The following is a 25617-nucleotide window of genomic DNA, read 5'->3' on the forward strand; positions in this document are numbered from 1 at the left end:
ATAATTTAATACTAAAACATGGCACCTTATCCTCTCAGCCATGGATTTGAACGTGCGTAAAACATGTCCATGGATTGGCAATCTAAACCATTATTGAACAACACAGCAAAGTATTTATGTTGAGAATTATTTGACATTTGACAAGCAGTTAACACTGCTTAAGCGACTCTTTAGTGGCTCTATATTGACTTAATCAATACATAGCAGTTGGAAGAAGAGAGAGCCGTGCGAAAGAGCGGAGCAGACCTCTGCTGTTATCATGACAGAAGAGGCGCTGTCCACACATAGTGGTACTGAAACGGCCTTACAGTGCTACTTTATTGCACGTGTAGTACACATGATTTTAAAAAAACATCAGGAATACTATGAAAGTCAAAACTAACCAGAAAATAAGTAGCTGCTTGTATTGTAGAACTTATGCGCTAACTTCGGAACCACAATTCTAAGAACTCAGATGGAAATGATATTCAATAAAAGCCCAACAATACGTAACACTGACGTGCCCATACTGTTGACTAGAGAAATATTAAGTAAATGAACCTTAAGGCAAAAAAGTTAAAATAGTTACAAAGGATATACTGTGAAGATGTATTCCAACCCAATGAACAATACCCTGTAAACTCCAATAGACTCACCTCTAGCGGCGAGTCTGATTCATCCAGGATATTATTTTCACTCTGCATCCGCTGCATCGTCCCTGTAGAACTGGGGTCCATTATCAGCACGTTCTGACTACAGGGTCTGGCGAACTGACAGTCACTCTTTCTGGAGTCAGTCGTCCTGCACACCTCGTAATTGTACACATGCTGTAGAGTTCCTTTCCCCAAAGTGTCTGCGTAACGCGGTGGATAATACGGAATAACCGGGAGATTGGAATGATAGAGGACACGAGACTGTCTCCATCTGTATATTTTTACTGATATAATAACCACTAAACACGTGATGAACAGAAATGAGACTACAGCCAAAGCCAAGACTAAGTAAAAAGTCAGGTTGTCATTGTACTCCTTGTCGTGCGTAAAGTCAGTGAACTCCGAGAGCACTTCAGGGAAGCTGTCCGCCACCGCCACGTTAACATTAACTGTAGCTGAACGAGAGGGCTGCCCATTGTCCTCCACTACAACAGTGAGCCTTTGTTTCACAGCATCTTTATCATTGACTTGGCGTATAGTTCTTATTTCCCCATTCTGTAAGCCCACTTCAAACAGCGCTCTCTCTGTCGCTTTCTGCAGTTTATACGAGAGCCAGGCATTCTGTCCAGAGTCCACATCAATAGCCACCACTTTAGTCACAAGATAGCCCACATCTGCCGAACGAGGCACCATTTCAGCCACCAGAGAGTTGCTAGTCTGGACTGGATATAGAACCTGAGGCGCGTTGTCGTTCTGATCTTGGATAAAGATGTTGATACTCACATTGCTATTGAGTGGAGGAGAGCCGCCATCTTGCGCCTTAACCACGAGTATCAGTTGTTTAATTTGTTCATAATCAAAGGAGCGCAATGCGTTTATGACCCCGCTCTCTGCGTTTACGGAAACATAAGCAGACATAGGAGTCCCGCTGACATCACCATCCTCTAGAATATAGGAAATACGGGCATTTTGATTGGAATCAGTGTCTTTAGCTGTAACAGTAAAAATAGAGACGCCTGGAGAGTTATTCTCTGCGACAAAGGAGTTGTACACTACCTGTGGAAACAATGGGGCGTTGTCATTGACATCAGACACCTTCAGGTGAAAGGTCCTCCTACTCGAGAGAGGAGGCGACCCTGCGTCCGTGGCGACTACAGTGATGTTATATTCTAACACGCTCTCACGGTCTAAAACAGCGTCTGTTACCAAGGTGTAGTAATTTCTTAAATTTGATTTGATCTTGAACGGAATGTTTTGGTCCAGGTTACAGCTAACCTGTCCATTTTCACCTGAATCGACATCTTTAACGTTGATAATACCAATGGTTGTACCGGGAGGAGAGTCTTCAGATATTGGACTAGTGAATGACATCACACTAATGACAGGTGCATTGTCGTTAACGTCAATGACCTCAACAATAACTTTACTCGAATCTGTTAAACCTCCCTGATCTTTAGCTTCAATCCGTAATTCATATTTTTTGTCTTTTTCATAATCTATCAGGCCTGCAACTGACAGTATCCCAGTGTTTTCATTTATAGTCAACATATCTGCTAGATTTCCCTTCAGGTTAGACAGCGAATATGTTATATAGCCATTAGAACCACTGTCTGCATCAGACGCGTTTACATTTGTAATATAGGTTCCTTTCGGTGCATTTTCCATCACAGTAGCCCTGTACACTGACTGGTTAAACACAGGCGCATTGTCATTGGCATCTAGGACAGTGATCTCGATATTTACTGTACCAGATCTCTGCGGATTTCCACCGTCTACAGCGATTAGCTTTAAAGAGAGACGAGGATGCTCCTCTCTATCTAATTGTTTCTGAAGAATCATTTCAGCGTATTTACTACCGTCTGGATTCGCATGTTGCTTGAGGGCAAAGTTATCATTCGGGGTTAAAACATAATTTTGTAGACTGTGAACTCCCACATCAGGATCTTCTGCATTTTCTAGCACAAAGCGCGCGCCGAGGATAGCAGACTCGCTTATTTCCAATTTAACATCCGTTTTCTTAAATATCGGAGGATGATCGTTAACATCTAAGACTTCTATAGTTATGTGATGGAGCTCCATTGGATTTTCTAGAATGATTTCGAAGCTGAAGCTACACGGTGTGACGTCGCCACAAAGCTGCTCTCGGTCTATTCTCTCACTCACGACTAGAATCCCTTTGTCTGTCTTCAGCTCTGTGTACTGAATGCTTTCTCCGGTCACGATACGGGCCCGGCCCGTTCGGAGCCGTTTCAAATCTAACCCCAGGTCTTGAGCCAAGTTACCGATAAGAGAGCCTGTCTTCATCTCCTCCGGAATGGAATAACGGATTTGGCCACTGACAATATGATTGAGATTCAGGAGAAAAATAAGTACTTGCCACCGCAGTCCACAACACAAACGCCATTTTACGCATTTAGGTTTAAGGAATCCGTCCAGTGCCATAGCCAACAAAGAATAAATCCAATACAAAAATGTATTATACTGTATCCTCAGAAACCATGAAAAAAATCTGAGACTGATATTCGACCTATACTTTCAATCCTGGCTATTTTCAGCGTCTCCTTTTGTTATCTGTAACATCGATCAGAGCCGAGTGTTTCTCTGTCGTGCCCCGCTTCGTATGAAATGCAGATAGTCTCTCCCTCTCCTCTGGTAGAGCGCAGTGATAAAGTAGGGGACTTCACTGACTGACAACACTGGACAGAAATCATTTCACTGATCAACAGCGGCCCTCAGAGTCCATAACGTGAACACCAGATGATATTTGAATTCATTAAAAGGTAGAAATATCTCAATACTTTAGAGCACTTCTGTCTTCCCATATGGCAGGTAGGTGAACACTGTGCAAGGTCAAATATAAATAAATGCAACGTTCAATCACTATAATATTATAATCGACCAGCAAGGCAAACAGCAATAATTTGATACTAAAACATGGCACCTTAGCCTCTCAGCCATGGATTTGAACGTGCGTAAAAGCATGCCCATGGTTACTCACTCTAAATCACTATTGAACAACACAGCAACATATTAATGTTGATAATTATTTGACGTATGACAAGCAGTTAACACTGCTTAAGCGACTCTTTAGTGACTCTATATTGACTTAATCAAAACACAGAAGTTGGAAGAAGGGAGAGCCGGCCTCTGCTGCTATCATGACAGAAGAGGCGCTGTCCATATAGAGTGGTGCTGAAATGGCCTTGGAGCGCTACATAAAAAAAAAATCATCAGGCATAATATGAAAGCCAAAACTAACCAGAAAACAAGTAATTGCTTCTGCTGTAGCACTGAGTAAGCTGCATTCGAAACCACAGTCAGCTGACAATGACATTCAATTTTTAAAAACATAGCTAACCACAACAATATGTAACAGCTGTTATGCCCATACTTTTAACTAGACAAATACTGACTAAATTAGCCTTAAGGCACCATAGATGTAGGATCTTCATTTGAGCCAATTTGCTACAGCAGGAAAGAAATCCTGCAGAAACAGGACATTTGAAGTATTATGTGGGTTATGATTCATAAAACATGTTTTTGGGTTGATACACTTTAAAAAAAGAGGTAAATCACAAACTTCAGAAGACGTCTTAAACCTCAATTACACTACACGAAAGTTGTCCTCCAACAGTGTGATCATATCAAATGAAGATCCTACATCTGCAGCTAAAATTGTTACAAAGGACATGTTGTAAAGATGTTTTCCAACCGAATGAGCAATACCATTTAAACTCCACAGACTCACCTCAAGCGGCGAGTCTGGTTCATCCAAAATGTTATTTTCACTCTGCATCCGCTGCATCGTCCCTGTAGAACTGGGGTCCATTATCAGTACGTTCTGACTACAGGGTCTGGCGAACTGACAGTCACTCTTTCTGGAGTCAGTCGTCCTGCACACCTCGTAATTGTACACGTGCTGTAGAGTTCCTGTCCCCAAAGTATCTGCGTAACGCGGTGGATAATATGGAATAACCGGGAGATTGGAATGATAGAGGATGCGAGACTGTCTCCATCTGTATATTTTAACTGATATAATAACCACTAAACATGTGATGAACAGAAATGAGACTACAGCCAAAGCCAAGACTAAGTAAAGAGTCAGGTTGTCATTGTATTCCTTGTCGTGTGTAAAGTCAGTGAACTCCGAGAGCACTTCAGGGAAGCTGTCCGCCACCGCCACGTTAACATTGACTGTAGCTGAACGAGAGGGCTGCCCATTGTCCTCCACTACAACAGTGAGCCTTTGTTTCACAGCATCTTTATCATTGACTTGGCGTATAGTTCTTATTTCCCCATTCTGTAAACCCACTTCAAACAGCGCCCTGTCTGTCGCTTTCTGCAGTTTATACGAGAGCCAGGCATTCTGTCCAGAGTCCACATCAACAGCCACCACTTTAGTGACAAGATAACCCACATCTGCCGAACGAGGCACCATTTCAGCCACCAGAGAGCTGGTAGTCTGGACTGGGTATAGAACCTGAGGCGCGTTGTCGTTCTGATCTTGGATAAAGATGTTGACACTCACATTGCTACTGAATGGAGGAGAGCCGCCATCTTGCGCCTTAACCACGAGTCTTAGTTGCTTAATTTGTTCATAATCAAAGGAGCGCACTGCGTTTATGACCCCGCTCTCTGCGTTTACGGAAACATAAACAGACACAGGAGTCCCGCTGACATCAGTATCCTCTAGTATATAGGAAATACGGGCATTTTGATTGGAATCAGTGTCTTTAGCTCTAACAGTAAATATAGAAACACCGGGAGAGTTATTTTCTGCGATATAAGAGGTGTACACGCCATGTGGAAACACTGGGGCATTGTCGTTGACGTCGGACACCTTCAGGTGAAAGGTTCTCTTACTTGAGAGAGGAGGTGACCCTGCGTCAGTGGCGACTACAGTGATGTTATATTCTGACACCTTCTCACGATCTAAAACAGCGCCTGTTAGCAAGGTGTAGTAATTTCTTAGATTGGATTTTATAGTGAAAGGAATGTGTTGGTCTATGCTACAGCTCACCTGTCCGTTTTCACCCGAGTCAAGGTCTTTAACATTGATAATTCCGATGGTTGTACCGTGAGGTGAATCTTCAGAGATTGGACTAGTGAATGACATGACACTTATTACAGGCTCATTGTCGTTTACATCAATTACCTCAACAATGACTTTGCTAGAATCAGTCAAGCCACCTTGGTCTGTGGCATCTATTCGAATTTCGTATTTCTTATATTTTTCATAATCTATTTCCCCTAACACGGAAATGACACCAGTCTTTGCATCAATAGTGAATGTTTCGGAAACTGTGCCTTTTAAATTAGAAAACATGTACGATATATAGCCATTGGAGCCACTGTCTGCATCACTTGCGTTCACGGTGGTAATATAGGTGCTTTTCAGTGCGTTTTCCATCACAGCAGCCCTGTACACTGACTGGTTGAACACAGGCGCATTGTCATTGGCATCTAGGACAGTGATTTCGATATTTACTGTGCCAGATCTCTGCGGATTTCCACCGTCTACAGCGATTAGCTTTAGAGAGAGAAGAGGATGTTCCTCTCTGTCTAACGGTTTCTGGAGAACCATCTCGGCATATTTACTAGCGTCAGGATTTGTATGTTGTTTTAGGACAAAATTATCATTCGGTGTTAGAATGTAATTTTGTAAGGCGTTAAGGCCTACATCAGGGTCATCTGCAGTTGCTAAGACAAAGCGCGCCCCTGCAGAAGCAGATTCGCTGATTTTCAATTGTATATCATTCTGTTGAAACACGGGTGCATTATCATTAACGTCTAATATTTCTACAGTGACTAGGTGTAGTTCCATCGGATTCTCTAGAATCATTTCGAAGCTGAAGCTACAAGGCGTGACGTCGCCACAAAGCTGCTCTCGGTCTATTCTCTCACTCACGACTAGAATCCCTTTGTCTGTCTTCAGCTCTGTGTACTGAATGTTTTCTCCGGTCACGATACGGGCCCGGCCCGCACTTATCCTTTTCAAATCTAACCCCAGATCTTGAGCCACGTTACCGATAAGAGAGCCTTTCTTCATCTCCTCCGGAATGGAATACCGGATTTGGGAACTCACAGTATGACTGAGATACAGAAGAGAAACCAATACTTGCCATCGCAGTCCACAACGCATACGCCATCTTATGCATATAGGTTGAAGGAAACTGTCAAATTCCATAGTCAACAAAACAAATCCAACACGAAAATTCCTTATACTGTATCCGTAAATGGGGAGCAAAGAGAACAGTAGTAGTCGACGTATTATCTTAATCCAGTCTACTTTAACCGTTCTCGTACTTGTAAACTACATGTAAGAACCAGAACGATTGTCTCTCTGTCGCCCCGCCTAATGTGAAGCGCAGTCTCTCCAGCTCCTCTGGTAGAGCGCAGTGTTAGGGGAGGGGACTCCACTGACTGACAACACCGGACAGAAATAATTTCACTGACCAATAGCGGCCCTCAGAGTCCAAAACATGAACACCAGATGTTATGTAAAAATATAGAACTGCACAGAAATGATTCAACACTTTCCAGAACTATTTTCTTATTAAAATGTCACAAATAAAAACACTGTGGTCAGTGCAAATCGAAATAAATGCACAGTTCAATTACTAAAATACTCTGACCAGAAGGGAAATAGTAGACTCGTCATTTAATAGTAAAACACGCCAGCCTATCTTCTCAGCCCCAGTTTGGATCGTGCGTAAACATGCCAACGAAACAGCGGTCCAAGGCATCACTGATAAATACAGCAAAATACGTGTATTAAAAGTGATTTTCTTTGTTACATGACTAACTGTGAACATGGGTCAAATGTACAGTTACTCTTGATCCATATAGGGAAGCTGTAACCAGGCTCAGCATAGAGAGTGAGAGAGAGGAGAGCATACTGTTGCGCACTAAAAGTGGCGCGGTACACACGGAGGGGTGCTGCCATAGTCTTACAGCGATACAGCCTTACTTACTATAGTGGCGCTCAGCATTCATGATCATTTTGAAGTAATTTCACCACCAACTCAACGGGCATATACGGCCAAAAGAAAGCCCATAAAGAATGCGCAGTAGCTGAATTAGCCCAACAAGTTAGTTAGTCACAGAGGGAGCAAACCGAATAAATCCGCACCAGGGCACAATTGAAAACGAATAGATACAGAGGACAGATGGCAGAGATTAACTCCAACAAAATGAGCTACGTCATTTTAACTCAAATGAACTCACCTCTAGCGGGGAGTCTGGTTCATCCAATATGTTATTTTCAGTCTGCATCCGCTGCATCGTCCCTGTAGAACTGGGGTCCATTATCAGTACGTTCTGACTACAGGGTCTGCCGAACTGACAGTCACTCTTTCTGGAGTCAGTCGTCCTGCACACCTCGTAATTGTACACGTGCTGAAGAGTTCCTGTCCCCAAAGTGTCTGCGTAACGCGGTGGATAATACGGAATAACCGGGAGGTTGGAATGATAGAGGATGCGAGACTGTCTCCATCTGTATATTTTCACTGATATAATAACCACTAAACACGTAATAAACGAAAAGGAGACTACAGCCAAAGCCAAGACTAAGTAAAAAGTAAGGTTGTCATTGTACTCCTTGTCGTGCGTAAAGTCAGTGAACTCCGAGAGCACTTCAGGGAAGCTGTCCGCCACCGCCACGTTAACATTGACTGTGGCTGAACGAGAGGGCTGCCCATTGTCCTCCACTACAACAGTGAGCCTTTGTTTCACAGCATCTTTATCATTGACTTGGCGTATAGTTCTTATTTCCCCATTCTGTAAACCCACTTCAAACAGTGCCCTGTCTGTCGCTTTCTGCAGTTTGTACGAGAGCCAAGCATTCTGTCCAGAGTCCACATCAACAGCCACCACTTTAGTCACAAGATAGCCAACATCTGCTGAACGAGGTACCATTTCAGCCACCAGGGAGCTGCTGGCCTGGACTGGGTACAGAACCTGAGGTGCGTTGTCATTCTGGTCTTGGATAATAATGTTGACACTCACATTGCTACTGAGTGGAGGAGAGCCTCCATCTTGCGCCTTAACCACGAGTTTAAGCTGTTTTATTTGTTCATAATCAAAGGAACGCACCGCATGTAAAACCCCGGTTTCAGAGTTAATTGATATATAACTAGAGACTGGAGTTCCACTGATCTTCGTGTCCTCCAAGAGGTACGAGATTCTTGCGTTTTGATTCCAGTCAGAGTCCAGCGCGCTGACAGTAAATATGGACATTCCAGGAGAGTTATTCTCTGTGACGTAAGCAGAGTAGGTGCCTTTGTCGAACAATGGGGAATTATCGTTCACGTCAGAGATTTTAAGGTGTATTGTCCTGGCGCTAGAGAGAGGAGGCGAACCCGAGTCTGTCGCCTTTATGGTTATATTATATTCTGGCATAGTCTCTCGGTCGAAAGCTGAATCTGTAATTACAGTATAATAATGAGTCAATGAGGATTTGATCTTAAATGGGAGGTTGTTGTCTATTGAACACATAACGTGACCATTACTCTCTGAGTCAGCGTCCTTCACATTGATTATCGCTATGGTTGTTCCCAGCGGGGAATCTTCAGAAACAGGGCTGGAGAAAGACATGACGTTTATAACGGGAGAATTATCGTTGACGTCAACAATCTCGATTACAACTTTACTGGAGTCGGTTAAACCTCCCTGGTCCATAGCCTCAATCATCAATTCATATTTCTTGTCTTTTTCATAATCTATTTTCCCTACAAGTGTCATTGTGCCGGTTGTCTCATCCATGTGAAATATATCTGATTGGTGCTCTTTCAAGTTGGAAAAATAATATGTAATGAGCCCGTTCGATCCACTGTCTGCGTCGCTGGCATTCACCGTTGTAATATAGGTGTCTTTTGGAGCGTTTTCCATCACAGTAGCCCTGTACACTGACTGGTTAAACACAGGCGCATTGTCATTGGCATCTAGGACAGTGATCTCTATATTTACTGTGCCAGATCTCTGCGGATTTCCACCGTCTACAGCGATTAGCTTTAGAGAGAGACGAGGATGCTCCTCTCTGTCTAACGGTTTCTGAAGAATTATTTCAGCATATTTTCTTCCATCTGGATTTGAATGTTGTTTCAGAACGAAATTATCATTCGGCATTAAAATATATTTCTGCAGACCATTGTTACCTACATCTGCGTCCTCGGCACTGGCCAACATAAAACGCGACCCGAGTATAACCGACTCACTTATCTCAAATTTGATTTCATTCTTTCGAAAAATAGGTGCATTATCATTAATATCAAGGATTTCAACAGTTAAACGGTGTAGCTCCATCGGATTTTCTAGAATCATTTCGAAGCTGAAGCTACACGGCGTGACGTCGCCACAAAGCTGCTCTCGGTCTATTCTCTCACTCACGACTAGAATCCCTTTGTCCGTCTTCAGCTCTGTGTACTGAATGCTTTCTCCGGTCACGATACGGGCCCGGCCCGCACTTATCCTTTTCAAATCTAACCCCAGATCTTGAGCCACGTTACCGATAAGAGAGCCTTTCTTCATCTCCTCCGGAATGGAATACCGGATTTGGGAACTCACAGTATGACTGAGATACAGAAGAGAAACCAGTACTTGCCATCGCAGTCCACAACGCATACGCCATCTTATGCATATAGGTTGAAGGAAACTGTCAAATTCCATAGTCAACAAAACAAATCCAACACGAAAATTCCTTATACTGTATCCGTAAATGGGGAGCAAAGAGAACAGTAGTAGTCGACGTATTATCTTAATCCAGTCTACTTTAACCGTTCTCGTACTTGTAAACTACATGTAAGAACCAGAACGATTGTCTCTCTGTCGCCCCGCCTAATGTGAAGCGCAGTCTCTCCAGCTCCTCTGGTAGAGCGCAGTGTTAGGGGAGGGGACTCCACTGACTGACAACACCGGACAGAAATAATTTCACTGACCAATAGCGGCCCTCAGAGTCCAAAACACGAACACCAGATGTTATTTAAAAATATAGAACTGCACAGAAATGATTCAAGACTTTCTTTCCTTTCTTCATCTCCTCCGGAATGGAATAACGGATTTGACCACTGACAATATGACTGAAATACAGGAGAAAAAAAAGTACTTGCCATCGCGGTCCACAGCACAAACTCCATTTTACGCATCTAGGTCGAAGGAATCCTTCAGATGCCATAGCCAAGAAAGATAAATCCAACACGAATATTCCGTATAGCCTACTGTATCCTCAAACGGTGAGAAAAGAGATTCCTGATTACTGAAAGTGCTATTTTAATCCAGGCTATTTCTTAACGTATATGTTTGAGCGAGTGATTCTCTGTAGTGCCCCGCCTCGTGTGGAGCGCAGTCTCTCTTTCTACTCAGGAGCGCAGTGATAGGAGAGGGGGGGACGGGACTCTACTGACTGACAACATTGGACAGAAATGATTTCACTGATCAACAGCGGCACTCAGAGTCAAACACATGAACACCAGATACGTGGACATATACAACTGGGTAGAAATGATTCATAAGTGTACAGCACTATACTAAAATAATACAAAAAACGTCCCGTACAATTACTAAAATAACGATGACCATCAGGGTGAACGGTAATCACTTGATTGTAAAACATGCCACCATATCATATAAACCTTAGTTTAGATCGTGGGTAAAGATGTTCCATGGATACGGCGCACAAAACCATCATTGAACAGTACGGCAACAATCATACAGTATGTCGCACTGGTTGAGAGTATTTTGCTTGGTACAGAACTAGCTATAAAAACGGCTACACTGGCTCTATAATGACTATTGAACTAAAGACAGTAGTTTGAACGAGAGTTCGTATACGCTGCCTGAGAGCGGAGCAGACCTCTGCTGCGCATGACAGAAGTAGCGCTGTCAGCACACAGAGGTGCTGAAATGCTCATAAAGCGCAGGAGTGTTAAAATGACACCATAGAACTTAGAATTGTAAATTCAAAATCATTAAAAAAAAAAAAAATGAGCAGGCATAGTATAAATCCGCAGCGAATCAGAAATGATACTACAGCCCTACACTATACACTGTTGACTAGACATAATTAATTAACCTAAATGCACCAGAACAAAATAGTTGACATTTTCACAAAGGGAAATGTAGATAAAGATATATTCCAAGCCAATGTGCAATATAATTTAAACTCCAATTAACTCACCTCTAGTGGGGAGTCTGGTTCATCCATGATGTTCTGTTCGTTCTGCATCCGCTGCATCGTCCCTGTAGAACTGGGGTCCATTATCAGTACGTTCTGACTACAGGGTCTGGCGAACTGACAGTCACTCTTTCTGGAGTCAGTCGTCCTGCACACCTCGTAATTGTACACGTGCTGTAGAGTTCCTGTCCCCAAAGTGTCTGCGTAACGTGGTGGATAATACGGAATAACCGGGAGATTGGAATGATAGAGGATGCGAGACTGTCTCCATCTGTATATTTTCACTGATATAATAACCACTAAACATGTGATGAACAGAAATGAGACTACAGCCAAAGCCAAGACTAAGTAAAAAGTCAGGTTGTCATTGTACTCCCTGTCGTGCGTAAAGTCAGTGAACTCCGAGAGCACTTCAGGGAAGCTGTCCGCCACCGCCACGTTAACATTGACTGTAGCTGAACGAGAGGGCTGCCCGTTGTCCTCCACTACGACAGTGAGCCTTTGTTTCACAGCATCTTTATCATTGACTTGTCGTATAGTTCTTATTTCTCCATTCTGTAAGCCCACTTCAAATAGCGCCCTGTCTGTCGCTTTCTGCAGTTTATATGAGAGCCAGGAATTCTGTCCAGAGTCCACATCAACAGCCACCACTTTAGTGACAAGATATCCAACATCTGCTGAACGAGGCACCATTTCAGCGACCAGAGAGCTGCTAGTCTGGACTGGGTACAGAACCTGAGGCGCGTTGTCATTCTGGTCCTGGATCATTATTTTCACCGTCGCATTGCTACTGAGAGGAGGAGAGCCTCCGTCTTGTGCCTTTACCACGAGTTTAAGTTGCTTGATTTGTTCGTAATCAAAGGAGCGCACAGCATGTAAAACTCCGGTTTCAGAGTTAATGGATATGTAAGTGGATACTGGAGTTCCACTGATCTGCGTGTCCTCCAGGAGGTACGAGATTCTCGCGTTCTGATTCCAGTCATAGTCCCGCGCGCTGACAGTAAATATGGACATTCCAGGAGAGTTATTCTCTGTGACGTAAGCAGAGTATGAGCTCTGATGAAACAATGGAGCATTGTCATTTACGTCAGAGATTCTAAGGTGTAGTGTCCTGGCGCTTGAGAGAGGAGGCGAGCCAGAATCTGTCGCTGTTATAGTTATGTTGTATTCTGGTGTTGTTTCTCTGTCAAAAGCTACATCTGAGATCAACGTATAATAACTACTTAAAGAAGATTTGATCTTGAACGAGTTCGTATCTACAGAGCATGTAATCTGTCCGTTTCTCTCTGAATCGGCATCTTTAACGTTTACAACGGCAATCGTGGTTCCAGCAGCAGCATCTTCAGACACAGGGCTAGTGAAAGACATGATGTTTATAACTGGGGCATTGTCATTTATGTCAACTATTTCTATGACAACTTTGCCGAGGTCTGTCAAACCACCTTGGTCTTTGGCCTCAACTCTAATGTCATATTTCTTATCTTTTTCAAAATCGATTTGTCCAACAACAGATATCTTGCCAGTTGTCTCATCAATGTCAAATATATCTGCCAAGTTTTCTTTCAAATTCGAAAAATAATACATCACTATACCATTGGAACCACTGTCTGCATCACTAGCATTAACGGTTGTAATATAGGTTCCTTTCGGTGCGTTTTCCATCACAGTAGCCCTGTACACTGACTGGTTAAACACAGGGGCATTATCATTGGCATCTAGGACAGTGATCTCTATATTTACTGTGCCAGATCTCTGCGGATTCCCACCGTCTACAGCGATTAGCTTTAAAGAGAGATGAGGATTCTCTTCTCTATCCAAAGGCTTTTGTAAAATCATTTCTGCAAATTTACTTCCATCAGGATTCGAATGTTGTTTCAGAACGAAATTGTCATTTTGAGTTAAAACATACTCCTGTAGACCATTAACTCCCACATCGGGATCCTTTGCACTCTCCAGCACAAAACGAGAGCCAAGAGTAGCAGATTCGCTGATTTCAAATTTGATATGATTATTCTTAAAAATAGGTGAATGGTCATTTACATCCACAATTTCAACTGTAACACGATGTAATTCGATTGGATTTTCCAGAATAATTTCGAAGCTGAAGCTACACGGTGTGACGTCGCCACAAAGCTGCTCTCGGTCTATTCTCTCACTCACGACTAGAATCCCTTTGTCTGTCTTCAGCTCTGTGTACTGAATGCTTTCTCCGGTCACGATACGGGCCCGGCCCGCTCGGAGCCGTTTCAAATCTAACCCCAGGTCTTGAGCTACGTTACCGATAAGAGAGCCTTTCTTCATCTCCTCGGGAATGGAATACCGGATTTGTCCACTGGCAATATGACTGAGATAGAGGAGAAAAATTAGTACCTGCCACCGTAGTCCACTAAAACGCCATCTTACGCATTTGGGTTGAATGAATCCTTCAAATTCCATAGCCAACGAATAATACAATCCACAAGAATATTCCGTAAAGGGTATCCTCAGAAACAGTGAGCAAATACTAGTTGACGCTTCGATTCAATCGAGCCTATTTTCACTGTCCTTTTCTGATCTATGTTAATGGATCAGAGCGAAAATCTTTCTGTCGAGCCCCGCCTCGTATGAAGCGCAGAGTCTCTCCCTTTCCTCTGGTGGAGCGCAGTGATATGGGAGGGGACTCCAGTGATTGACAACACTGGACAGAAATTATTTCACTGATCAACAGCGGCCCTCAGAGTCCAAAATATTTTTTTTGTTTTAAATGTGCAACTGTGTAGAAATGATTCAACATTGTCCAGCACCATTTTCTTTCCAAAATGTCACAATTAGGAGCACTGTGGTACGTGCATGAACTATCAAAGTACATGCCATGTCAAATTGCTAAAATAACACCAACAGGGAACATAGCCTAATCATTTGACACTGGAACATGAGACTATATCTTCTAAGCCCTAGATTTGATCGTGCTTAAAACTTTTCCATGGAACAGACGTACAAACCACTACTGAAAAATAGAGTAAAATATCTGTATTGAAGAGATTTTTGGTTGGTATAGGACTAACCGTAAACACGGATGAAAATGTTTAATGACTCGTGATCAATTTAGACACAAATTGGAAAAGTTAGCATACACCTTATGATATTCTTTATCCCCTTACACTTGTGTCTATAAGGTAGTTGTTGTGGAATTGTTAGGTTAGATTACTCGTTGGTTATTACTGCATTGTCGGAACCAGAAGCACAAGCATTTCGCTACACTCACATTAACATCTGCTAACCATGTGTATGTGACAAATACAATTTGATTTGATTTGATTTGATTTAAGAAGTGTCGCTGTCCATACAGTGTGGTTCTGAAATGGCATTTCAACGCTACATCCTTACTATTGTAGCACTTGGTATTCTTGTTCAGAACGAAGTCAGTTCCAACAAACTCAGCAGGCATACATACATACACAAGCCAAATCTAAACAGTAAAACACGTAGTAGCTTACATAAATTTAATCCTACAGAGATGAGCAGAAAGGGAGCCAACCGAGTAAATTAGCCAAGCACCAGAGAACAATAGTTGAAAAAAGACACATTCCAGAAATGTATCCCAAAATAATGTACTAAGTTAAAAAATGCCCAAAAGACTCACCTCTAGTGGGGAGTCTGGTTCATCCAGGATGTTCTGTTCACTCTGCATCCGCTGCATCGTCCCTGTAGAACTGGGGTCCATTATCAGTACGTTCTGACTACAGGGTCTGGCGAACTGACAGCCACTCTTTCTGGAGTCAGTCGTCCTACACACCTCGTAATTGTACACGTGCTGTAGAGTTCCTGTCCCCAAAGTGTCTGCGTAACGCGGTGGATAATACGGAATAACCGGGAGATTGGAATGATAGAGGATGCGAGACTGTCTCCATCTGTATATTTTCACTGATATAATAACCACTAAACACGTGATGAACAGAAATGAGACTACAGCCAAAGCCAAGACTAAGTAAAAAGTCAGGTTGTCGTTGTACTCCTTGTCGTGTGTAAAGTCAGTGAACTCCGAGAGCACTTCAGGGAAGCTGTCCGCCACCGCCACGTTAACATTGACTGTAGCTGAACGGGAGGGGTGTCCATTGTCTTCCACTACAACAGTGAGCCTTTGTTTCACGGCATCTTTATCATTGACTTGGCGTATAGTTCTTATTTCCCCATTCTGCAAGCCCACTTCAAACAGCGCCCTGTCTGTCGCTTTCTGCAGTTTATAAGAGAGCCAGGCATTCTGTCCAGAGTCCACATCAACAGCCACCACTTTAGTAACAAGATAGCCAACATCTGCTGAACGAGGAACCATTTCAGTCACCAGGGAGCTGCTAGTCTGGACAGGGTACAGAACCTGAGGCGCGTTGTCATTCTGATCTTGGATGAAGATGTTGACACTCACATTGCTACCGAGTGGAGGAGAGCCTCCATCTTGCGCCTTAACCTCGAGTTTAAGCTGTTTTATTTGTTCATAATCAAAGGAGCGCACAGCATGTAAAACTCCGGTTTCAGAGTTAATGGATATATAAGTAGAGACTGGAGTTCCGCTGATCTGCGTGTCGTCCAACAGGTACGATATTCTCGCGTTCTGGTTCCAGTCAGAGTCCCGCGCGCTGACAGTAAATATGGACATTCCAGGAGAGTTATTCTCTGTGACGTAAGCAGAGTAGGTGCCTTTATCGAACAATGGGGCATTGTCATTTACGTCAGAGATTCTCAGGTGTAAAGTCCTGGCGCTAGAGAGAGGAGGCGAACCAGAATCTGTCGCTGTTATAGTTATGTTGTATTCTGGTGTTGTTTCTCTGTCAAACCCTTTATCAGAGATCAAATTGTAATAACTAGTTAAGGATGATTTTATCTTGAACGGGAGGTTAGTATCTATAGAGCATGTAATCTGCCCATTTCTCTCTGAATCAGCGTCTTTTACATTTATAACGGCTACAGTGGTTCCAGGAGGAGCATCTTCAGACACAGGGCTGGAGAAAGACATGACGTTTATAACTGGTGCGTTGTCATTTATGTCAAGAACTTCAATGACAACTTTACTAGAGTCTGTTAAACCACCCTGATCTTTAGCCTCTACTCTAACCTCATATTTCTTATCTTTCTCATAATCTACCTGTCCCGAAACAGATATGATTCCTGTTTTCTCGTCTATTATGAAAATATCAGCAATGCTCCCCTTCAACTTCGAAAAGCTATATGTGATTTGTCCATTTGTGCCACTGTCTGCATCACTTGCATTCACGGTTGTAATATAGGTGCCTTTCGGTGCGTTTTCCATCACAGTAGCCCTGTACACTGATTGGTTAAACACAGGCGAATTGTCATTGGCATCTAGGACAGTGATCTCGATATTTACTGTGCCAGATCTCTGCGGATTTCCACCGTCTACAGCGATTAGCTTTAAAGAGAGACGAGGATGCTCCTCTCTATCTAATTGTTTCTGGAGGAACATCTCTGCATATTTACTACCGTCTGGATTCGCATGCTGTTTTAGAATGAAATTATCATTGTGAGTTAAAACATAATTCTGCAGGGCGTTGAGCCCTACATCGGGGTCCTCTGCACTTTCCAACAGAAATCGCGACCCAACCGTAGCGGATTCACTGATTTCAAAATGTATATATTTATTGGGGAAAGCAGGAGCATTATCATTTACATCTAGAATCTCCACAGTAATACGATGCAGCTCAATAGGATTCTCTAGAATCATTTCGAAGCTGAAGCTACACGGTGTGACGTCGCCACAAAGCTGCTCTCGGTCTATTCTCTCACTCACGACTAGAATCCCTTTGTCTGTCTTCAGCTCTGTGTACTGAATGCTTTCTCCGGTCACGATACGGGCCCGGCCCGCTCGGAGCCGTTTCAAATCTAACCCCAGGTCTTGAGCTACGTTACCGATAAGAGAGCCTTTCTTCATCTCCTCTGGAATGGAATAGCGGATTTGTCCACTGACAGTATGACTGAGATAGAGGAGAAAAATGAATACCTGCCACCGTAGTCCACTAAAACGCCATCTTACGCATTTGGGTTGAATGAATCCTTCAAATTCCATAGCCAACGAATAATACAATCCACAAGAATATTCCGTAAAGGGTATCCTCAGAAACAGTGAGCAAATACTAGTTGACGCTTCGATTCAATCGAGCCTATTTTCACTGTCCTTTTCTGATCTATGTTAATGGATCAGAGCGAAAATCTTTCTGTCGAGCCCCGCCTCGTATGAAGCGCAGAGTCTCTCCCTTTCCTCTGGTGGAGCGCATTGATAGGGGAGGGGACTCCTGTGATTGACAACACTGGACAGAAATTATTTCACTGATCAACAGCGGCCCTCAGAGTCCAAAACATGTAAAAAAAAAAGATGTACAGCTGTGTAGAAATGATTCAACATTGTCCATCACTATTTTCTTTCCAAATTGTCACAATTAAAAGCAATGTGGTACGTGCATGAACTATCTAAAAACATGCCATGTCAAATTGCTAAAATAACACCAACAGGGAACATAGCCTAATCATTTGATACAGGAACATGAGACTATATCTTCTAAGCCCTAGATTTGATCGTGCATAAAACTTTTCCATGGAACAGACGTACAAACCACTACTGAAAAATACAGTAAAATACCTGTATTGAGAGCTTTTTGGTTGGTATAGGACTAACCGTAAACACGGATGAAAATGTTTAGTGACTCTTGATCAATTTAGAAAGCAGTTGGAAAAGGTATAGCATACACCGTGTGAAAGAAGTGTCGCTGTCCATACAGTGTGGTTCTGAATTGGCATTTCAACGCTACATCCTTACTATTCTAGCACTTGGTATTCTTGTTCAGTTCGAAGTCAGTTCCTACCAACTCAGCAGACATGCATACACAAGTCAAATCTAACAATAAAACGCGTAGTAGCTGATATAAGTGTAACCCTACAGAGATGAGCAGAAAGGGAGCCAACCGAGTAAATTAGCCAAGCACCAGAGCACAATAGTTGAAAAAAGACACATTCCAGAAAAGTATTCCAAAACAATCTGCTAAATTATAAAATGTCCAATTAACTCACCTCTATTGGGGAGTCTGGTTCATACAGGATGTTCTGTTCGTTCTGCATTTTCTGCATCGTCCCTGTTGAACTGGGGTCCATTATCAGCACGTTCTGACTACAGGGTCTGGTGAACTGACAGTCACTCTTTCTAGAGTCAGTCGTCCTGCACACCTCGTAATTGTACACGTGCTGAAGAGTTCCTGTCCCCAAAGTGTCTGCGTAACGCGGTGGATAATACGGAATAACCGGGAGATTGGAATGAAAGAGGATGCGAGACTGTCTCCATCTGTATATTTTCACTGATATAATAACCACTAAACACGTGATGAACAGAAATGAGACTACAGCCAAAGCCAAGACTAAGTAAAATGTCAGGTTGTCATTGTATTCCTTGTCGTGCGTAAAGTCAGTGAACTCCGAGAGCACTTCAGGGAAGCTGTCCGCCACCGCCACGTTAACGTTGACTGTAGCTGAACGAGAGGGCTGCCCATTGTCCTCCACTACCACAGTGAGCCTTTGTTTCACAGCATCTTTATCATTGACTTGGCGTACAGTTCTTATTTCCCCATTCTGCAAGCCCACTTCCAATAGCGCCCTGTCTGTCGCTTTCAGAAGTTTGTACGAGAGCCAGGCATTCTGTCCAGAATCCACATCAACAGCCACCACTTTAGTCACAAGATAGCCCACATCTGCTGAACGAGGTACCATTTCAGCCACCAGGGAGCTGCTAGTCTGGACTGGGTACAGAACCTGAGGCGCGTTGTCATTCTGATCTTGGATGAAGATGTTGACACTCACATTGCTACCGAGTGGAGGAGAGCCTCCATCTTGTGCCTTAACCACGAGTTTAAGCTGTTTTATTTGTTCATAATCAAAGGAGCGCACAGCCTGTAAAACTCCTGTTTCAGAGTTAATGGATATATAAGTAGAGACTGGAGTTCCGCTGATCTGCGTGTCCTCCAACAGGTACGATATTCTCGCGTTCTGGTTCCAGTCAGAGTCCCGCGCGCTGACAGTAAATATGGACATTCCAGGAGAGTTATTCTCTGTGACGTAAGCAGAGTAGGTGCCTTTATCGAACAATGGGGCATTGTCATTTACGTCAGAGATTCTCAGGTGTAAAGTCCTGGCGCTAGAGAGAGGAGACGAACCAGAATCTGTCGCTGTTATAGTTATGTTGTATTCTGGTGTTGTTTCTCTGTCAAACCCTTTATCAGAGATCAAATTGTAATAACTAGTTAAGGATGATTTTATCTTGAATGGGAGGTTATCATCTATAGAGCATGTAATCTGCCCATTTCTCTCTGAATCAGCGTCTTTTACATTTATAACTGCTACAGTGGTTCCAGGAGGAGCATCTTCAGACACAGGGCTGGAGAAAGACATGACGTTTATAACTGGTGCGTTGTCATTTATGTCAAGAACTTCAATGACAACTTCACTAGAGTCTGTTAAACCACCCTGATCTTTAGCCTCTACTCTAACCTCGTATTTCTTATCTTTCTCGTAATCTACCTGTCCCGAAACAGATATGATTCCTGTTTTCTCGTCTATTATGAAAATATCAGCAATGCTCCCCTTCAACTTCGAAAAGCTATATGTGATTTGTCCATTTGTGCCACTGTCTGCATCACTTGCATTCACGGTTGTGATATAGGTGCCTTTCAGTGCGTTTTCCATCACAGCAGCCCTGTACACTGACTGGTTAAACACAGGCGCATTGTCATTCACATCCAGGACAGTGATCTCTATATTTACTGTGCCAGATCTCTGCGGATTTCCACCGTCTACAGCGATTAGCTTTAAAGAGAGACGAGGATGCTCCTCTCTATCCAATGGTTTCTGGAGAACCATCTCAGCATATTTACTACCGCCTGGATTCGCATGCTGTTTAAGAATGAAATTATCATTGTGAGTTAAAACATAATTTTGTAGGGCGTTGAGCCCTACATCGGGGTCCTCTGCACATTCCAGCAGGAATCGCGACCCAACCGTAGCCGATTCGCTGATTTCAAAATGTATATATTTATTGGGGAAAGCAGGAGCATTATCATTTACATCTAGAATCTCCACAGTAATACGATGCAGCTCAATAGGATTTTCTAGAATCATTTCGAAGCTGAAGCTACACGGTGTGACGTCGCCACAAAGCTGCTCTCGGTCTATTCTCTCACTCACGACTAGAATCCCTTTGTCTGTCTTCAGCTCTGTGTAATGAATGCTTTCTCCGGTCACGATACGGGCCCGGCCCGCTCGGAGCCGTTTCAAATCTAACCCCAGGTCTTGAGCTACGTTACCGATAAGAGAGCCTTTCTTCATCTCCTCCGGAATGGAATACCGGATTTGGCCACTGGTAATATGAATAAAATACAGAAGAAAAACCAGTACTTGCCACCGTAGTCCACACAAACACCATTTTAGGCATTTAGGTTGAAGGAATCCTTCAAATGCCATCGCTAACAAATAATAAATCCAACACGAATATTGCTTATACTGGATCCAGAGTAAAGGTGAGGAAATAAGTAGATGTTTCGCTTTAACCCGGCCAATTTTCACTGTATCTTTCTTACATACTGATCAGAGCGAGTGTGTCTGTCTCGTGCCCCGCCTCGTATGAAGCGCAGAGAGTTTTTCCGTCTCCTCTGGTCGAGCGCAGTGATAGGGGAGGGGACTCCACTGACTGACAACACTGGACAGAATTTATTTCACTGATCAACAGCGGCCCTCAGAGTATAAAACATGAACACCAGATGAAATTTGAACATGCAAAACCGTTCATAAATTATTTTAAACACTGGACAGTATTATTTGATTTCCAAAATAATCAAAATCATATTGTCTTAACACTTCTGCTTCTGGAATCTAAATAAATGCAGTTTTCATCTCTACATTACAATGACCAACAAAGTAAGCAAATTACTGTTTTATAGCCTACTAAAAATGTCACTATCCCATCAACATCTAATTGGATCATGCGTAAAAGTGTATTCCACAACCGTACAAACCACGACTGAACACAACAAACCAACATCGATGTAGGTTGAAAGTAACATGCATCGTAAAGGCTCAAATCTATAGAGACAGTTGTTCAATAGACAGAGGGAAAAGATCAAGGGAGGGAAGAGCACAGCGCGTGAGAGCGAGGCAGCCGCTGTATAAAGTAGCTGTCCGCAAAGGGCGGTGCTGAAACGAGATGAATGCGCAACAGAGTAACGAATAGGCCTATATCACATGCAAATTTGTTCAGTTCGAATTACATTTTTAGAAGGTCAGCAGACATACAACTCAGCACACATACAACACGAACCTAAAGCGTTTCATAGGTAACAAAAAAAATGCACAATCCTTGATTTACCGCTATAATATTGCAAAGAGAGAGAGCAACCGCAACCTCTGAGATACAGATAAAAAGATTCAAGCAGCAGAGGAGAATAGTTGGAAATTGAAAATGGGCACATTGTTAAGATGTACTCCAACAAAATGTGCTACGTTATTTAAAATCCAAAAGACTCACCTCTAGTGGGGAGTCTGGATCATCCAGGATGTTCTGTTCACTCTGCATCCGCTGCATCGTCCCTGTAGAACTGGGGTCCATTATCAGTACGTTCTGACTACAGGGTCTGGCGAACTGACAGTCACTCTTTCTGGAGTCAGTCGTCCTGCACACCTCGTAATTGTACACGTGCTGTAGAGTTCCTGTCCCCAAAGTGTCTGCGTAACGCGGTGGATAATACGGAATAACCGGGAGATTGGAATGATAGAGGATGCGAGATTGTCTCCATCTGTATATTTTCACTGATATAATAACCACTAAACATGTGATGAACAGAAATGAGACTACAGCCAAAGCCAAGACTAAGTAAAAAGTCAGGTTGTCATTGTATTCCTTGTCGTGCGTAAAGTCAGTGAACTCCGAAAGCACTTCAGGGAAGCTGTCCGCCACCGCCACGTTAACATTGACTGTAGCTGAACGAGCGGGCTGCCCATTGTCCTCCACTACCACAGTGAGCCTTTGTTTCACAGCATCTTTATCATTGACTTGGCGTATAGTTCTTATTTCCCCATTCTGTAAGCCCACTTCAAACAGCGCCCTGTCTGTCGCTTTCTGCAGTTTATACGAGAGCCAGGCATTCTGTCCAGAGTCCACATCAACAGCCACCACTTTAGTCACAATATAGCCCACATCTGCTGAACGAGGAACCATTTCAGTCACCAGGGAGCTGCTAGTCTGGACTGGATACAGAACCTGAGGAGCGTTGTCGTTCTGGTCTTGGATGAAGAAGTTGACACTTACGTTGCTACTGAGTGGAGGAGAGCCTCCATCTTGCGCCTTAACCACTAGCGTGAGCTGTTTTATTTGTTCATAATCAAAGGAGCGCACAGCATGTAAAACTCCTGTTTCAGAGTTAATTGATATATAACTAGAGACTGGAGTTCCACTGATCTGCGTGTCCTCCAAGAGGTACGAGATTCTCGCGTTTTGATTCCAGTCAGAGTCACGCGCACTGACAGTAAATATGGACATTCCAGGAGAGTTATTCTCTGTGACGTAGGCAGAGTAGGTGCCTTTATCGAACAATGGGGCATTGTCATTTACGTCAGAGATTCTAAGGTGTAGTGTCCTGGCGCTAGAGAGAGGAGGCGAACCAGAATCGGTCGCTGTTATAGTTATGTTGTATTCTGGTGTTGTTTCTCTGTCAAAACCGATATCTGAGATCAACGTATAATAACTACTTAAAGAAGATTTGATCTTGAATGGGAGGTTATCATCTATAGAGCATGTAATCTGCCCATTTCTCTCTGAATCAGCGTCTTTTACATTTATAACGGCTACCGTGGTTCCAGGAGGAGCATCTTCAGACACAGGGCTTGAGAAAGACATGACGTTTATAACTGGTGCGTTGTCATTTATGTCAAGAACTTCAATTACAACTTTACTAGAGTCTGTTAAACCACCCTGATCTTTAGCCTCTACTCTAACCTCATATTTCTTATCTTTCTCATAATCTATCTGGCCTGAAACAGAAATAGAACCGGTCGACATATCAATGGTAAATATATCAACTATATTCCCTTTCAACTTTGAAAAATAGTAGGAAATATGTCCATACGATCCACTATCTGCATCGCTGGCATTCACGGTTGTAATATAAGTGCCCGTTGGAGCTTTTTCCATCACAGTAGCCCTGTACACTGACTGGTTAAACACGGGAGCATTATCATTGGCATCTAGGACATTGATCTCTATATTTACTGTGCCAGATCTCTGCGGATTTCCACCATCTACAGCGACTAGCTTTAAAGAGAGATGAGGATGCTCCTCTCTGTCTAACGGTTTCTGGAGGACCATCTCTGCATATTTACTACCGTCTGGATTCGTATGTTGCTTTAGAACAAAATTATGGTTGGGAGTTAACATGTAATTTTGTAGGGCGTTAAGTGTTACATCGGGATCCACTGCACTCTCTAGTAGAAATCTCGCGCCGACAGTAGCTGACTCGCTAATTTCAAATTGTACGTCTTTGATGGGAAATGCAGGAGCATGGTCATTTACATCTAGAATTTCCACTGTAATACGATGCAGCTCGATGGGATTTTCTAGAATCATTTCGAAGCTGAAGCTACACGGTGTGACGTCGCCACAAAGCTGCTCTCGGTCTATTCTCTCACTCACGACTAGAATCCCTTTGTCTGTTTTCAGCTCTGTGTAATGAATGCTTTCTCCGGTCACGATACGGGCCCGGCCCGCTCGGAGCCGTTTCAAATCTAACCCCAGGTCTTGAGCTACGTTACCGATAAGAGAGCCTTTCTTCATCTCCTCCGGAATGGAATACCGGATTTGGCCACTGGTAATATGAATAAAATACAGAAGAAAAACCAGTACTTGCCACCGTAGTCCACACAAACACCATTTTAGGCATTTAGGTTGAAGGAATCCTTCAAATGCCATCGCTAACAAATAATAAATCCAACACGAATATTCTTTATACTGGATCCAGAGAAACGGTGAGGAAATAAGTAGATGTTTCGCTTTAACCTAGTCTCTTTTTACGTAATCTTTCTTATATATTGATCAGAGCGAGTGTGTCTGTGTCTTTCCCCGCCTCGTATGAAGCGCAGAGAGTTTTTCCGTCTCCTCTGGTAGAGCGCAATGATAGGGGAGGGGACGCCACTGACTGACAACACTGGACAGAATTTATTTCACTGATCAACAGCGGCCCTCAGAGTCTAAAACATGAACACCACATGACACTTGAACATGTAAAACCGTTCAGAAATTATTAAACACGTACAGTATTTTTCCCCCCAAAATAATGTATATAAATCATACTGTCTTAAAACTTCACTTTCTGCAATCGAAATAAATGCAAGTTTCATCTCTACAATTCTATGAACAAAAAAATAAATACCTACAATTTTATAGCCTACTAAAAATATCCACCACCCCACCAACTTCAGAATGGATCGTGCGAAAAAGAGGATTCCACAACCGTCCGAACTACGACAGAACACAACAAACCAAAACTGATAGGGCCTATGTTGAAAGTAATATGATTCGTAAATGCTAAAATCTATAGCGACATTTGTCCAACAGACTGATGTAAGAACCTGGAATAATACAATGCCTGAGAGAGAGAAGCAGCCCCCTTCTGCAATAAAGACAGAAGGGTCGCTGTCCTCACTGGATGGTGCTGAAACGGCATTACAGCGCCACAGAACGACCAATATATCACAAGCACTTCTGCTCAGTTCGAAATACATTTCTACAAGCTCAAC

General features: G+C 43.0%; 2 protein-coding genes across 11 annotated transcripts in view; both read right to left on the reverse strand.

Annotated features, from left to right (window-relative positions):
- Positions 1 to 25617, reverse strand: part of LOC112220809 (protocadherin gamma-C5-like) — a 201642-nt gene that overhangs the window by 123853 nt on the left and 52172 nt on the right. The window contains exon 1 of one of the 10 annotated variants that reach the window (XM_042302957.1): positions 22355 to 24953. The exons of 5 other annotated variants lie outside the window; for them this stretch is intronic. In XM_042302957.1, coding sequence (XP_042158891.1) covers positions 22355 to 24790 — 2436 coding nt within the window. In that variant the 5' untranslated portion in view covers positions 24791 to 24953. Of the gene's footprint in view, positions 1 to 635; positions 3393 to 4380; positions 6990 to 7859; positions 10568 to 15424; positions 18028 to 22354; positions 24954 to 25617 lie in introns of those variants that run through there. 4 more of the 10 variants (XM_042302958.1, XM_042302955.1, XM_042302954.1 and 1 more) reach the window with 4 other exon arrangements.
- LOC112220486 (protocadherin gamma-A4-like) lies at positions 11797 to 14390 on the reverse strand. The gene has a single exon (XM_042303562.1). The coding sequence runs from the start codon at positions 14236 to 14238 to the stop codon at positions 11797 to 11799; it is 2442 nt and encodes an 813-aa protein (XP_042159496.1). The 5' UTR covers positions 14239 to 14390.

The sequence above is a fragment of the Oncorhynchus tshawytscha genome, linkage group LG21 (assembly GCF_018296145.1).
Source record: "Oncorhynchus tshawytscha isolate Ot180627B linkage group LG21, Otsh_v2.0, whole genome shotgun sequence".
Lineage (NCBI taxonomy): Eukaryota > Metazoa > Chordata > Actinopteri > Salmoniformes > Salmonidae > Oncorhynchus > Oncorhynchus tshawytscha.

Excerpts from the sequence above, each read along its gene's own strand:
- LOC112220486 (XM_042303562.1), bottom strand. The coding sequence starts at position 14,238 with ATGGAATTTGAAGGATTCATTCAACCCAAATGCGTAAGATGGCGTTTT.